General features: G+C 39.4%; 1 protein-coding gene across 2 annotated transcripts in view; it reads left to right on the plus strand.

Annotated features, from left to right (window-relative positions):
* The window catches only part of wdr3 (WD repeat domain 3), a 56,622-nt gene extending 41,426 nt beyond the window's left edge, over nucleotides 1–15,196 (plus strand). For both annotated transcript variants that reach the window (XM_059968373.1, XM_059968374.1), the window contains exons 19-27: nucleotides 1,170–1,304; nucleotides 4,575–4,625; nucleotides 5,171–5,236; nucleotides 5,340–5,432; nucleotides 11,105–11,152; nucleotides 12,084–12,127; nucleotides 12,820–12,948; nucleotides 13,641–13,734; nucleotides 14,820–15,196. In XM_059968373.1, coding sequence (XP_059824356.1) covers nucleotides 1,170–1,304; nucleotides 4,575–4,625; nucleotides 5,171–5,236; nucleotides 5,340–5,432; nucleotides 11,105–11,152; nucleotides 12,084–12,127; nucleotides 12,820–12,948; nucleotides 13,641–13,734; nucleotides 14,820–14,975 — 816 coding nt within the window. In that variant the 3' untranslated portion in view covers nucleotides 14,976–15,196. The remainder of the gene's footprint in view (nucleotides 1–1,169; nucleotides 1,305–4,574; nucleotides 4,626–5,170; nucleotides 5,237–5,339; nucleotides 5,433–11,104; nucleotides 11,153–12,083; nucleotides 12,128–12,819; nucleotides 12,949–13,640; nucleotides 13,735–14,819) is intronic.
* Nucleotides 15,197–15,421: the final 225 nt, after the last annotated feature.

Here is a 15,421-nt window from a genome sequence, read left to right on the forward strand (position 1 = left end):
CTTCCCTGGTTTATTCTTTTGCCAAACTGGGATGAACAATTGTTGTAGTTCATCCATGCAATCTTTAAATGCTTGCCATTGCATATCCACTGTCAACCCTTTAAGTATCATTTACCAGTCTATCTTAGCTAATTCACGTCTCATACCTTCAAAGTTACCCTTCTTTAAGTTCAGAACCTTTGTTTCTGAATTAACTATGTCACTCTCCATCTTAATGAAGAATTCCACCATATTATGGTTACTCTTACCCAAGGGGCCTCACACGACAAGAATGCTAACTAACCCTTCCTCATTGCTCAATACCAATCTAGAATGGCCTGCTCTCATTGGTTCCTCGACATGTTGGTTCAGAAAACCATCCCGCATACATTCCAAGAAATCCTCTTCCTCAGCACCCTTACCAATTTGGTTCACCCAATCTATATGTAGATTGAACTCACCCATTATAACTACTGTTCCTTTATTGCACGCATTTCTAATTTCCCTCTAATTAGCTGCTTTTGAATTTATAATTGTTTATTGTAATAATTACAAAAAATAGTTGCTCTGACTACAACATGGAAATGAATTCTTGCATTGAGTTTGTAATGATTAGTATTGATTAGTAGCAGTAGCAAAATTGCTGCTCTAGACTAAGACAAATGATGATAAGAAATGGAAGTAAATGACTCACGTGAGCACTTAAATCTAATTCACCACTCAGTAAAATAGTCGCTAAACATCTGTCTCAAATCCACGTTATCACCCAATCTCCATAAATATCTATTGATTTTAGCTTTGAATGTATTCATGACTCACTTCCACAGCACTCTGAATAAAGGAGTTTTAAAGCCTCACAGATCTTTGCACAGTACTGTATTTGTCAATGTGGAGCAGAAGCAGGTTTGTAAATCTGGTTTGAAGCAAAAGGTGCTGGGAATGTTGAGGGTGGATCACCATGGGTAGATAAAACATTTGAATTTTGATTTGGCTGGTTTATAAATAATTAATTAAGTCTAAAACAGCATCATGATTGGAATTATAGACTGATATTCCACGGGGACTGGTTTCTCTATTGTTCTTTAAGTGTATAGTTCCTGGTAACTGCTGAGGAAATGTGGCCACTTGCAGTTTCACTATAAATCGGCAAACCTACTTGATCCAGTATGATTGTTTTCTGTTCTCTATAGGGACATCACGGGGAGGTCTGGTGTCTGGCCATCAGCCCAAATGGAGATCACATAGTTTCGTCCTCTCATGATAAATCTCTACGACTGTGGGACCGAACGAGAGAACCAATTATTCTGGAGGAAGAGAGAGAAATGGTGATGTGTCATTGACTGTTGTTCAAGGAGAAATGGGTTATATTGATTTAGATGAAATAGGCCTGATTGTTTGGCATCTGGCTCAGCCATTACTGCAGAACATGAGCTAGGGTCCGGACTGCAAGCAGGGAGCTGAAGGCACAGTGTGCAAGCAGGGCAGAGCGATGTCATGGCAGAGCACAGCGGTCCATCTGCATTCTCCACCAACAGACTCTGTCTATTTGCTGACAGCTGTTGTTCTCGGAGAACTAGGCTGAGACCATTCAGATTTTATAAATTTCTTAGAAAATCATTGTTAACCTTTAGTAAAAATAATTCCCCAACTTTGCAGGAGGGAGCATTGTCAACTAGGATTTGACATTGAACCTTCAAAACAAATAGTACAACAAATAAGCTCGAGGATATGTGCAGATGCTGGTATTCCAAAGCAGCACACACACATGTTGGAGGAACTCAGCAGGTCCAACAATCAGTTGATGGTTTGGGCTGAGACTCTTCTTCAGAACTGAGAAGGAGGGGGGAGGATGCTAGAACATAAAGGTGGGGGGGAGCAGAAGGAGGCTATCTAGAAGGTAATAGGTGAAGCCAGGTGGGTGGGAAGGTAAAGGGCTGGAGTTGAAGGAATCTGATACGTGAGAGGAGTGGACTATAGGAGAAACTGAAGGAGGAGGAGACCCAGGAGGGAGGTGTTAGGTAGGTGAGGAGAAGTAAGAGGCCAGAGTGGGATATAGAAGAAGAGGGGAGGGAAATCTTTTATACCCGAAGGAGAAATCAATATTCATGCCATCAGATTGGAGGCTACCCAGATGGAATATAAGGTGTTGCTCCTCCACCCTGAGGGTGGCCTCATCTTGGCCCAAGTGTAGGCCATGGACCGACATGTTGGAATGGGAATGAGAATTGAAATTAAAATATTTGGCCACTGGGATGTTCTGCTTTTGGCGGATGGAGTGGAGATGCTCAGTGAAGCAGTCCACCAACTTACGACAGGTTAAGCTAATGTAGAGGAGGCTGCGGGAGCACCGGACATGTGTGAATTATAATTACTAAAACTTTATCTGAGTGGGATTTAAATAGCACCTTAACAGCAAGGTTGGTGGAGATGCTTAGGGATTTAGGGAGAGAATTCTGGAGCTTAGATGTTTGCATATCATGATATGATGATTAAAAGGACAGAAATATTGGAGAACTGGCATTGTGGATGATGGAGAAGTAAAATGTTGGAGGAATTGAAAAATAGGGATGAGAATTTCACAACTGAAGCATTACTAGACCGGGAGTTAATTTGTATCATTAGCACAGATGGGGGTTGAATAAGGTAAGGTGCAAGTTTGAATTAATCTGTGGTAGAGCAGAAGAACTGGGTTGCAAAGTAAATGCTCAGAGTAGTTAGGCTTGACAAAAAGAATGGCATAGATGAGAATTTCAGCATCAGATGTGCTGAGATAGAGCACAGGGAAGGAGTGTAAGGAAGATGGAAGCAGGTGGCCTGGTTCAGGGAGAGAGATCAGAAATTCATCTAAAGATGAAGTATAATGCAAAGTTTACGAATGATCTTGCTTCATTACAAATGGTGGATAGGGAGAAGAATATTACTTATGCTTACCTTAGTTCTGTGTAGCACTTAGATGGAGGAAATTCCTGTTTATCTGGCACTGAATTTTGGACAAGAAGTGTGTTTGATTCAATGATTTTTCAGAATCATGCATTACTAGCAGTGCAGCTGTTTGCTGCCGATTTTTAACTGCCCTTGAGGAGACTCCACAGAAAAGCTGCTTTTAACTTCTACGGTCCATCTGAAATTATCCACTACCCCTGATTTGTTGGGGTGAGAAAAATAATATTGAGGTAGAGATGGATGTTCTCAACATGTGTGGTATGTGGAACACATTTTCACAATGTTGCTCAGGACAAACAGGTTGTTGAGAAATAGGTGGATTGGTGTTAGCGAAATAGGTGTTACAGAGGACTTGAGCAGGAACTCTTCCAGCATTTTGTGTGTTGTTCCAGATTCCAGTATCTCCAGTCTCCAGGTAGAAAAAGGGATCAATCTAGAAAAATTCAAACTTTTATTGATTGACTTCAAGAAACCGCAATGTTTGCTCAACTTTTGTAAAAAGTTAAATTATGCACAACTTATGTAATGGACTCAATGCTTTCGGCTGTTACCAGCATTGCCAATGTTGTAATGATGGAAAGATCTTTGAATATCTGGATGGAGGGGAAATATGTTTTGTACTTCCCTTCCATTTATCCCCAACCCATTGAAAATGGTTTTCTTGGTCACTTTGGCTTATTTTTCCCAGTAACCTTTGGGCTCACGTTTTGGTCAAAAAGCAGAGAAATGGGCTGCAAAATCTTGCCAGAATAAATAGAGAAAAAAGGCCAATCTTGTAGGGAAATTGGAGGAATCTATATCTTTAAATTAAATCTTTATTAAGCAAGAACTATTTTAAAAGCAGATCATTCATGATTTCTCTGCTAGCATTTCAAGTTTAACTTTCATTCAACTATACATGAATGTGCATGCATACAGCCAAACAAAACAGTGTTACTCCACGATCAAGGTGTAAAACGTATTGCCAACGATCATACATAGCACAAGGCACACATAGCACATAAAAGACAGCAATAAAATATAGTCACAGAAAAAAAAATATAATCCAAATTCGTGAGTTCATGAATGTTGCAGCAGTCCGCAGCTGAACACAGTACATCTTGCCTTCTGACGCTTGTGGCTCTCCTGGGTGGCTGCAGGCAGGTGGCATTATAGCTTGAGGCCTGGTCCTCGCTACGATGAAGGCCATGCAGCTCCCCATCGTTCACCAATAAACCAGTGAATCGGACTTGCAGCATTCCACGTTAACAATGTCCAGCAGGGTCTTGTGATCACAAAACGACTAAGACGATCACTTGCTGTTAGACTGCACACCTCCTTTGCACACTGACTCCTCCAACGCCTCTCTGTCACAGGCAGAGAGGACTTGGTGCGATCTGCACCAAGTCCAACTCATTCAGTTTCTCCGCCAATGAAGAACTTGCTGATGAGTAGACTTGATGCCCAGCTGAGTGTTGCGATCGTAAAAAATACATTAAACAAAGACAATAATAGCTTTGATTGGCCCCATAGAAGCCACTGTGTCCAAACACACCGCCATCTTACTGGAAGCATTTTGAAAGATTGAACTGGCAGTTGTGTATAGAAGCAGATGATGTTATATTTCTGAACTGTTTGCATTTTGCAAATTAATTGTTATTAATTTCCCACAGCAAAGAGAAGCAGAATTCGAAGAGAGTGTGGGAAAAGGAGATGAACCAGTGGTGAGTTTTTTACTGATGCAGTAGCTTTTTAGTGCACTATTTATAATGGTCCCTTGGGAATCAGTCAATTGCATTGTCAGGCTGCCGGTGATAAACTGAGCTTCTCTCATCTGCAGAGTATTAAAAAATCCATCTCTTTGTCTCCTGCTTCTAGTCTGTTTTATTGCCACATCATGCGTGGTCAATAAGGAGTTCTGTACTATTTCTGAATGGGAAATTTTGGTTCTTTACATAATCCACTGAAGCTCATTAACCTTCTTGACATGAATACAGAAGAGCTTTGGTGGATACCCAGCTTTCTCTCAATATTTGATTCTTGAAAATAGCTGCCTGAACTACTTAACTATTGAGATGGTGTTGGGTGTTAAATAGAAATCCTTCTGTAATAATGTGCATGTTAAGTAGAATTATTGATCAGAAGTACTAGATTAATAAAAACGTTCTCCTTCTGAATTCATGCTATTTATAATATTTCCAGTTCATTATCAATGTGCCTGACTGTGAAGTTGTGAACATAAAAATGACGATGGAGTTTTGTTTTATAGATTCCTGGAGAGAAAGAAGGGGAAGCAGGGTTAGCTGGGAAGAAGACTATAGAAACTGTTAAAGCTGTAAGTACATCAAACTAAATAATATTTTCTAAAATTTATAGAATAAATTAGTGCATTACCTCTGAGAGTCCCAGTGGATTAATTTGTTCCATGTTCTTGGCAGACTGAGCGGATCATGGAAGCAATTGAACTTTATAGAGAAGAGACCAAAAAACTGGAGGAACACAGAAGAGCCTGTATAGCGGCAGGCAAAGAGGTTAGGTTTTTCCATTTTTTTTTCAAAGTTCCTTATTAACGTGCTATTCCATAGTCAGCGAGGCCAACTATATGACAAGTCAATACAAATGCAAAAGCAATAAATTTTAGATTTGTATATCTTGTCAACTAGTCACATCTCAAAACACTTGTTCTTCCTATTATCATGTGATGATTTTACAGGATTAAGTTAGCTTTCAATCTCAACCTTAATTTTAAAATTGGTTTATAAGGTCTTGTTTCTAATTTTGTGTAAGTTAGTGAAGTAAATAAAGTAAAGTAATTTTTCAAAGTAACTTTTCATCCCCCTTGAATTCTAAATTTTTGGCTCTCATTTACCATGAAATCAATGGAATACGAGGTGGAGAGAATTGAGGGATTTAGCCAAAATCAATCCTGTAAGTTTGGGCAAGGTCCAGTTACAATAATTAAATGCCATCTATTCCATTCAGAACTCCTTCTCTCAAGAGACAGCACCAACACTTGTTATGTACATGCAACCCTGTAAAAGTATCAGCAGCAATAGGACACCCCTGGAGTCTGGTGTTGCTGTTAAAAAATCACTATTTTATTAGTAACTACCAAATATAGAAACCAAAGTGACCAAAACTCCCTTAGCTTCAGCATAGCTATGGAAAAAGATAAAAACAGACAAAATGGGAAAGTGCTTAACTGGGGAAGGGCTAACTATGAAGGGATGAGGCAGGAACTAGCGAGAGTAAATTGGAAACAGATGTTCAAGGGTGAAAGCACAGAAGTAATGTGGAGGAAGTTTAGGGACCACTTGTGCTGAGTTCAGGATAGGTTTGTCCCACTGAGACAAGGAAAAAATGGTAGGAAAAGGGAACCGTGGCTGACGAAACACGTGAAGCAATTCGTCAAGAGGAAGAAGGAAGCACATGTTAGATTATAAGAAACAGGAAGCAGGAGGGGCTCATGAGAAATATAGGGTAGCCAGGAAGGAGGTAAAGAAAGGACAGGAGAACTTGGGGGCATGAGAAGGCCTTGGCATGTAGGATTAAGGAGAACCCCAAGGCGTTCTATGCACATGTGAAGATCAGAAGGATGTCAAGAATGAAGGTGGAGCCGCTAAAGGATAAAGAAGACAATGTGCCTGGAGGCGGAAGAGGTTGGGGAGGTCCTAAATGAATACTTTGCTTCAGTATTCACAAATGAAAAGGACCTTGATCAGGGTGAGGTCGAAATAGAGCAGGCCTGTGTGCTGGACGATGTGGAGATTAAGGAAGAAAAAGTGTTGGATCTTCTTAAAAACATCAAGATTGATAAGTCCCCAGGGCCGGATGTGATATACCCCAGGTTACTGTGGGAAATGAGAGAAGAGATCACAGGAGCAGTAGCAATGACCTTTGAATCCTCTTTTGCTGCAGGGGAGGTGCCAGAGGATTGGACAATTGCAAATTTAATTCCCTTGTTTAAAAAAGGTAGTAGGGAGAATCCTGGGAACTATAGACTGGTGAGTCTTACGTTGGTGGTCTGCAAACTATTGAAAAGGATTCTAAAGGATAGGATCTACGAGTATTTGGAGAAGTACACTCAAGGATAGTCAACATGGCTTTGTGAAGGGAAGGTTGTGCCTCATGAGCCTAATTGAGTTTTTTGAAGAAGTAACAAAAGAAATTGATGTGGGTAGGGTGGTAGATGTGGTCTACGTGTATTTTAGCAAGGGATTTGACAAGGTCCCCCACAAGAGACTCATCCAGAAAGTCAAGTGGCATGGGATAAGTGGAACCTTGGCTGTTTGGTTAAAAAATTTGCTTACAGGAAGAAAGCAGAGGGTAGTAGTGGAAGGAAAGTATTCTGGTTGGTGACTAGTGGAGTGCCACAGGGATCTGTCCTGGGACCCCTGCTATTTGTGATTTTTATAAATGACCTGGATGTAGAGGTGGAAGGATGGGTGAGTAAGTTTACGGATGACACGAAGATTGGAGGAGTTGTGGATGGAGTTGTAGGTTGTCGAAGGTTACAAGAGGATATAGACAGGATGCAGAGTTGGGCAGAAAAGTGGCAGATGGAGTTCAATCCGGATAAGTGTAAGGTGATGCATTTTGGAAGGACAAACCAGAAGGCTGAGTACAGGGTTAATGGTCAGTTATTTAAGAGTGTGGATGAACAGAGGGACCTTGAGGTTCAAATCCATACATCTCTCAAGGTCGCTGCACAGGTTGATAGGATAGTTAAGAAGGCTGTGGGATGCTAGGCTTCATTAATAGGGGGATTGAGTTCAAGAGTAGAGAGATCATGTTGCAACTCTACAAATCTCTGTTGAGACCACACTTAGAGTATTGTGTTCAGTTCTTGTCACCTCATTATAGGAAGGATGTGGAAGCTATGGAGAGGGTGCAGAGGAGATTTACCAGGATGTAGCTTGGATTGGAAAACAAGTCTTATGAGGCAAGGTTAGCAGAACTGGGACTTTTCTCTTTGGAGCATAGAAGGATAAGAGGGGACGATAGAGGTCTACAAGATTATGAGAGGCATAGATAGAGTGGATAGTCAGTACCTGTTTCCCAGGGCACCAATAGCAAACACCAGAGGGCATATGTACAAAGTTAAGGGGGGGGGGGGAGTTTAGGGGAGACATCTGGGGTAAGTTTTTTACACAGAGGGTTGTGGGTGCCTGGAATGACTTGCCAGGGATGGTGGTGGAGGCTAAAACATTAGGGGTATTTAAGAGCCTCTTGGACAGGCACATGGATGAAAGAAAAATAGAGAATTATGGGGTAGTGTGGGTTTAATATTTTTTTAAGGAATATATGGGTTGGCACAACATCGAGGGCTGAAGGGCCTGTACTGTGCTGTAGTGTTCTAGTGTTATAGAGGTGTAAATAAAGTTCCCAAACTTATTCAAGCTCAGGTGGCAAGAGATACAGTCTTACAATAGTATGTAAGAAAGTTCAGTTCAATCCTCAGAATTAATTAATACGAGATATTTGTAATCCAAAGGCGAATGTTGTGAGAAGGCTACTACGTCGATATTCCACAGATACCATGACAGCAATATAAAATAACAATAGCAGTAGGTTTTATCTCCAAAGTTGTTCCACTCCACACATGAAGTATCGCCGACAGTGATCTTCAACGAACATCCTTCCAACACAAGTGGTACCACACCCGAATTCAGCTATGGGACATCGCAAACTGGTTGTCACAGGATACAAATGGAATCCACGTATGGATTATCCCCAACAGTAGCTTATCACAAAGGGATCCTCCAGGGAAAACTACCACCCAGGCAAGGGTAGACACACCGGTAGATTCCACAATGTTACCCAACCTCTCAATGTGATAGCCACTTATCCAGTTCCGCGACATGCGAGATAACTCCAACAGAAATTTGCCACGGGGGTGCCTTCCTCAGTGAAATACCACACCTAGACAAGGGTAAACACACAAGTGGTATTCACAAAGGTTTCCCCCTCACCAGAGAACCCACTCCTGTGGATTAACTATGTGACAATCACACTTTTGTATTCGAATGGAATCAAACTCATCGTCATGGGCTACTTAAAGAGAGAGTCCAAACAGTGATCTTTTTGCCACTAGGTTTCTTCTGTTTCAAATCTTCCTCTCCTCTCCTGCCTGCAAACTTCTTCTAGTTGCAGTACTTGTGAGAGTCATTTATCAATACTCTGGATCGATCTCAACTCACCCCTTTGGGCTACTGAAAGCTTAAACCAGCGACCACACTCACTGTTCTCTTTCATTGACCGAAACCACCTCGACTCTAACTGTGTGTGTCTCTGTGTCCTTGTGTATTCAAAACAAGCCGCAGAAAAAATGTAAACATTCATTGTCCATCAAATAACTCCACCTCTCTCACCGTAGTAGCCATGCAATTTTGTAGTCAGTAGAAATCCAACAGTGTCCAAGAGTCAGTCTTATCCTCCCGGCGTTTTAAAGTGACAGTGCACAGAAAAAATGAACCCTAGGGGTACATAACACACTATTTTCACAGTACCATCCAAATACAGTGTCTAGGTGTCCTCCTAGGCCAATACTCTCATCATTAAAACCCTATTTAAAATCCAATGACTGCATTCTTTTGCTTGGTCGAAGTAACCTGCAGAGAGTACTATAATTAGTCAGCTCCATCAAGGACACTAGCCTCGACAGTATCCAGGACACCTTCAAGGAGTGATGCCTCAAAAAGGTAGCACCCATCATTGAGGACCCCCACCACCTAGGATATGCCCTCTTCTCTTTGCTACCATCGAGAAGGAGCTACAGAAGCCTGAAGATACACTCTCAACGATTCAGGAACAGCTTCTACTCATCTGATTTCTGAATGGACATTGAACCCATGAACACTGCCTCACTACTTTTTTATTCTGTTTTTGCGCTACTTATTTAATTTAACTATTTTAAAATATATATTTACTGTATTTTAAGTTTATTTTCTATTATTATGTATTACATTGTACTGCTGCTGCAAAGGTAACAAATTTCAAGACATATGCCAGTGATATCAAACCTGATTTTGATTCCAGACTCCTAAAATACACATGATGTACCTAGCTTTGTTATAGCCAGGTAATCAGAGGCAAAGGATATTCTCAAAGCCTCCTTGTAAAAGCACCACACCTCCACTTGCTCTTGGGATTCTGATCGTTGACTGCTCAAAAGGAGAAGGAAAATTTGGGATTACAGTAAGGACTAACGCTCTGTAGAGCACACTGAAGCCTAGTGAAGGCAATGGGAGAAGAGCAGTCCCCCCAGATTACCCACTCTCCAATCCTGCAAAGAGTCTCCTGCCCCATTTTTGGAAGAATCTGCAACTACTGTATTTGTCTTATTATTCACCTCAGAATCCCTAGAACTGGAGTGGAAGCGAGTCACCCTCAAGCTAAGAAAAGGAACCATTTCCACATATTATTGGCCTCTTAGTTTGTTTCAAAGCATCAATGTCAGCAAAGTAAGAAAAAAGATTAGGTCAGAATTTGCCTTTGCCTTCCAAGTGTCTGCTTTCAAAGTTCCAGTGATCACGGCAAAATAACATGCCTTCTCTCACATCCACCATCAAGCACCAGTGCAAAGCTGTTCCTAGTGTACAGCAGCTGTGATGTCAACAAGTAAGCTGAGCAGCCATTCATATTAAAGAAGGATTGTGCAGCTGAGCAAGAAGCAAAAATACCTCATAAATTGTGCAGTAAAACAAATTTATATAGAAACTTTAATATAACATTTTCCATTTTAATTCATTTAAAAACCTTTATCTTGAAATGTGCTGGTGAGTCACTCACAATATACTATCAGTGGTTTTAGTGCTGTTTGCTTTGCCTCAGCAATAATTAGGCCTTGGTGTAGCTTTGAAAAATAACTAGTATGTTGCAACAAAGGATATGAATTTCAGATAATTTTGTCATGGGGTTCATTTGTAAGTAGCTTGTAAGTTCAGCTGTTTTCTTTTTTCTTCCCAGTAAAATTGCACAACAATTACTGTGAACAACAATAGTTTCATGTCGTTGCCCAAAATAATAGTGTAATGATCCTTCATCAGAACTTTGTCAGAGTTAGAGAATGATCTTTTTTCATTTTGTGTAAATAACAAATGTAATAACTCCAGCCTAGCAACCTTGCATGTCTCATTTTCACATCAGTGTTGGCTGTGTTCATGTTGTGGAAGGTAACTTGCATTGTCTTTATTCATCTCAGCTTCCACTACCGACCAACCCTATACTGGCTGCATTTGGAAATATTTCTGTGAGTAGTTAATCCTCCCCAGTACTTTTATTATTCTTGTTATTATGAAATATTTAACAGTTTACCTGTTAGTTTTGAGTTACTTTGTAGACTGTGATTTCATTCAAGATTGAGAAATAGTCGGTAAAAGGCACTGTGATTATTGGGCTGACAGGCACCTTTAGGAAGGGCGATGTTTGAGGGAATGGAGGGTAGAGAATTATTAATGGAAACATGCTGTGTGACTTTTGCTGTGCCTTAGTTAGAGTTAAGAGCCTGATGCATGACGGGGAGCATGAACTAGCATGGACAAAGATATTTCTTCCTCTGAGATATTTAGGATGCTGCAGGGTGAATACATATTCGAACCATGAGATCTCCAAACTGGGAACTATTATGCAGTAGTCCATTCAGCAGTCAAATAGGAAAAGTGAGAGGAATGTCATCAAATGTGACGTTCCATTTGAATGACCATAGTTTGTATCATTTGGATCAATCTGGAGTAAAGTGTTGGCAAGGGGTGGAGTGAGAGAGGCTCCACCCCTTGCCAACACTGAGTCCAGGACCAGCCTGTCTCACTTTGTGACGGGGTGTTCTCTGAAATTGTGAATGCTTTGAACTTATTTAAACTCACATAATTAATTCATCTTTATATCTTCTTTGGAAAGTATTATATTGTTATAGTTACAGATGATTAAAATTTATTCCTCATTTAATATAATGCTATTTTTATGAAAAAAGCTGTCTAATTGATTTTCAGTGCAGTATTAGGATTTGCTTTAAGATAGTACTAATAAAGGCATGAAAGGAATTTTCCAGTTCCAAACTATTTTGTTATTTGTTTACCTGTGCTAATGGAAATTTTTTGATGTCTTTATGTTTTTAGCTTGCAGTATGTTTAATAATTTAGTATTAAACTTTCTTTATCTTGTTACATTTACATTATTGTTAGCCTTCACGTTACGTCTTGGACGTTATTCGAAAAGTCAAGTCAAGGTGAGTGACAATGTAACACCTTTATTCATATCAAACACATTGCAGACTTTACTTCTGTGTTCTAGTCCCATATCAACAATTTCAGCACATAATCTTCAGTGTCACTCTAGGACAGTGACAAGGGAGCAGCAGTTCAAAATATGGATTCTATTTTGTAGTGTAATTTTCCTAATTAGTGCACTGAGTTGATGTTCATTAAATATGAGGTGCAGGTGCCGCAGGTAAGCTAAGCTTTCATTGCCTGGCCCAAAACGCAATTGATCTAGCCATTTCAGAGAGTCATGGAAAGTGAAAGAAGACTGCAGATGCTGGAACCTGGGACAGAAATCTTAGTGATACAAACAGGATCTGTGGTGGCAAAAGGTATAGGTTAGCTTTTCAGGTCGAGACCTTGCAGCAGGGCTGATCTGGACTATTACTTCAGGTGTTGAAATTGTTGTAAACTATCATAAGAAATATGCCACTGAATCCCTAAGTTAAGCATTCTGGTATCATAGCATTTTGCCTGTGGGACAAAATTTGAAGTTAGTGGAAAAGAATAATAATGAAAAATCTGATTTTAATGTTTATAAATATTCATCAGTCTTGAAATATTTAAAAAATGTGGAGAAACTAATCTAAAGTTGCGAGCACTTCCAATTTGAATTGCGCTTACCATTTGACCATTTATCCTTACCTTGGCTTTTTTCCAGTGAACTGGAGGAATCATTGCTTGTGCTGCCATTTTCCTACAGTCCTGATCTGCTAACTCTATTTAATGAGTACATTCAACTTTCTCTAGAGGTCGAACTCATTTGCCGATGTCTTTTCTTTCTTCTTAAGTAAGTACTTAGAATAAAATATTTTGATTCTTTTTTACCTTCCACACAAAATTTGTTCCCTTTTGTTCTTTTACAAAGAAAAGGAAATGAATTTACATAAATTGTTGTTTTTGTGGATTGTCTTTCAATGAGTAAGTGTGGCTGCAGTCACAGTTTTCTTCCTTATGGCTATTGCATATGCTTGGTTCAATCAAATTCTTCTGTGCTCCGAGCAATTTCAGAAAAAAATCATGTATAGCAGGAATACACATAACCAATAAAGGCACTCTTGTTTGTGGAACTAGAGCTGGATTTAGTGAATATCAATGATGTGAAAATTTTGTCTCTAATGTCTGTACGTTCTGACCAATCATAGCCCAAAGCTGATTGTGTGAACCTTAACCAGAACATTTGAATAATTTGTGGAAAGAGGGTGCATGAATGGGTGATATACATGTGGAAAAGTTATTACTGGTCTGTATTGTTACTGTTGTGGAGGCCAAGGTTAAAGAACTGTTAGGTTAGGCTGCAGTGGCATACTTCATCAGTTGTCCACAGGAGGAGAAGCTGAAAGTGGGGCCTTTGTTGTTCTCCAGTAGTAAAGAGGGGTTGAGTGTTCTTGAGTTTCTGCTATATTTGGGATCAAGCTGATTGCTTATTCTGGTACAAGATTATAAAACTAACCAATGGCTTGTATAATTTTTTTCCATCAGAATTCATTTTGGACAGATCACAAGTAATCAGATGCTTCTTACAGTTATTGACAGTCTGAGAAAAAACACAATAGGAAAGATCAATGAAATGAAGGTATGGATACAGTTCTTCCATAGCGAACCAATAGATCATAGGTGTAAGCAGAGACAAAGTTATAGTACTAGACTATCATTTGACGCACTGAACAGGAAATAAAATCTAAAAACCTATAACACCTCTAAAATACATTAACACTAAGACCAAGAGTGTATATAAAACATCAAGACCGTTGCAACAAACAACCGCTAACAGTGGGTAACCATTTCCAAATGAATATACTGACTACATTCAGGAACAAAATTATTAAGGGATGTTTTAACAAGTTTTTTCAATTAGACTGTATTTAGGAGTCATACAGAGCATATTGTCATGCACTTGAGCTTCATCAGCATTTTCTGTTCATAAGCAACAGTGAGTAGTTGTCTAGTTTGCAGAATATCATGCATGCATTCCGATAAGATTTTGTTTCACTTAGTAATTATACCAGGCCTGAAGTTATCACAGAGAAGTAATCTTACTGCATTTAGAACGTGTTAGAAATAAATTATACATTTTGCACAAAGCTGATTTAAAAGCTTTTATTTATCAGATTGTGTAGAAATGCATGGAATAATTGTAATCACTGTTTTAAAAAACAATGTTAGTGCTGGAAATACTCAGCTGGTAATGCAGCATCTTTTGAGAAAGGCACTTAATGCGAACATTTATTTTTGTTGAACAAATTTAATAACTCTTTAAATCTGAGCAAGGCAAAAAATAAATGAAAGAACCATAATTGTAAAAATAGGTAACAGCTGCTAAAAATATCAGGTCCTTCTATTAATCTATCCAAACCTTACCAAAGCAACATGAAAAACTTGATTCTTTCATCGGTAAGTAATGTACAGTGAAAAAATAAATGTTAGGTGGCATGACAGTAGATCCTGCATATCCTATCTGTGTAAAGCGTAGAATTTATTATTTGGGCAATCTGGAGGCGCACCTGCATTGGACTTGCTATATACTGTATAACAAAGCTTTAGAGTTGCTGTTTGACTCCAGGCAGAGTAAGCAACCAGAAATTTAGCAGTTACAGCATCCTGTTAAGCCAATTGGGAGTAGTGTGGATTTGGTATGAATTTCTGTTTCTGCTTTTACAGGATCTCATTGGTTTCAATATGGCTGGACTACAGTTCTTGCAGCGTGAGATGGAAGAGAAAGAGGATGTGACCTTTTTTGCTGATGCAACTGAGAGGTTCATCGAGAAGAAAAGGAAAAGGAAGATAAAAGAGAGAGCTATCCTCACCACTGCTTAAGACCATGCAAGTTTAATTTCTTATTGCACCACATAATATCACTGTGATGGCTCAGCAGAACTGAGAGAAATGTGTATCTGATCCAGTCAAAGTGCATTCCGGTTCATGCACCTTATGCCACACTGAGCTGCCTTGTCTATTCAATGTAGATTTATTTCGAAAATGGCTCCTCAGCCACTCTGTGTAAATGGGCTTTAATAAAAGATTACCTTTTAAAGTTGTGTGCATTTGCTGAAGTCAGCTGCCTGTACTTTGAGGGTCTGTTACTAAAAATTACAGTATTCAATAGAATGGATATTGCATACATTTCCCAAGCCTTTTGATTACATCATAATTTAGACAAGGCCATTGCTGTTTAAAAATATCACTTATTTTAGTAATTAAATTCTGGTCTCTCTAAAAGTGATTGTGAATCTTTTGAATGTCTTGTAAATCCAGTTCAGTCA

Source organism: Hypanus sabinus, chromosome 4 (assembly GCF_030144855.1).
Source record: "Hypanus sabinus isolate sHypSab1 chromosome 4, sHypSab1.hap1, whole genome shotgun sequence".
Classification (NCBI taxonomy): domain Eukaryota; kingdom Metazoa; phylum Chordata; class Chondrichthyes; order Myliobatiformes; family Dasyatidae; genus Hypanus; species Hypanus sabinus.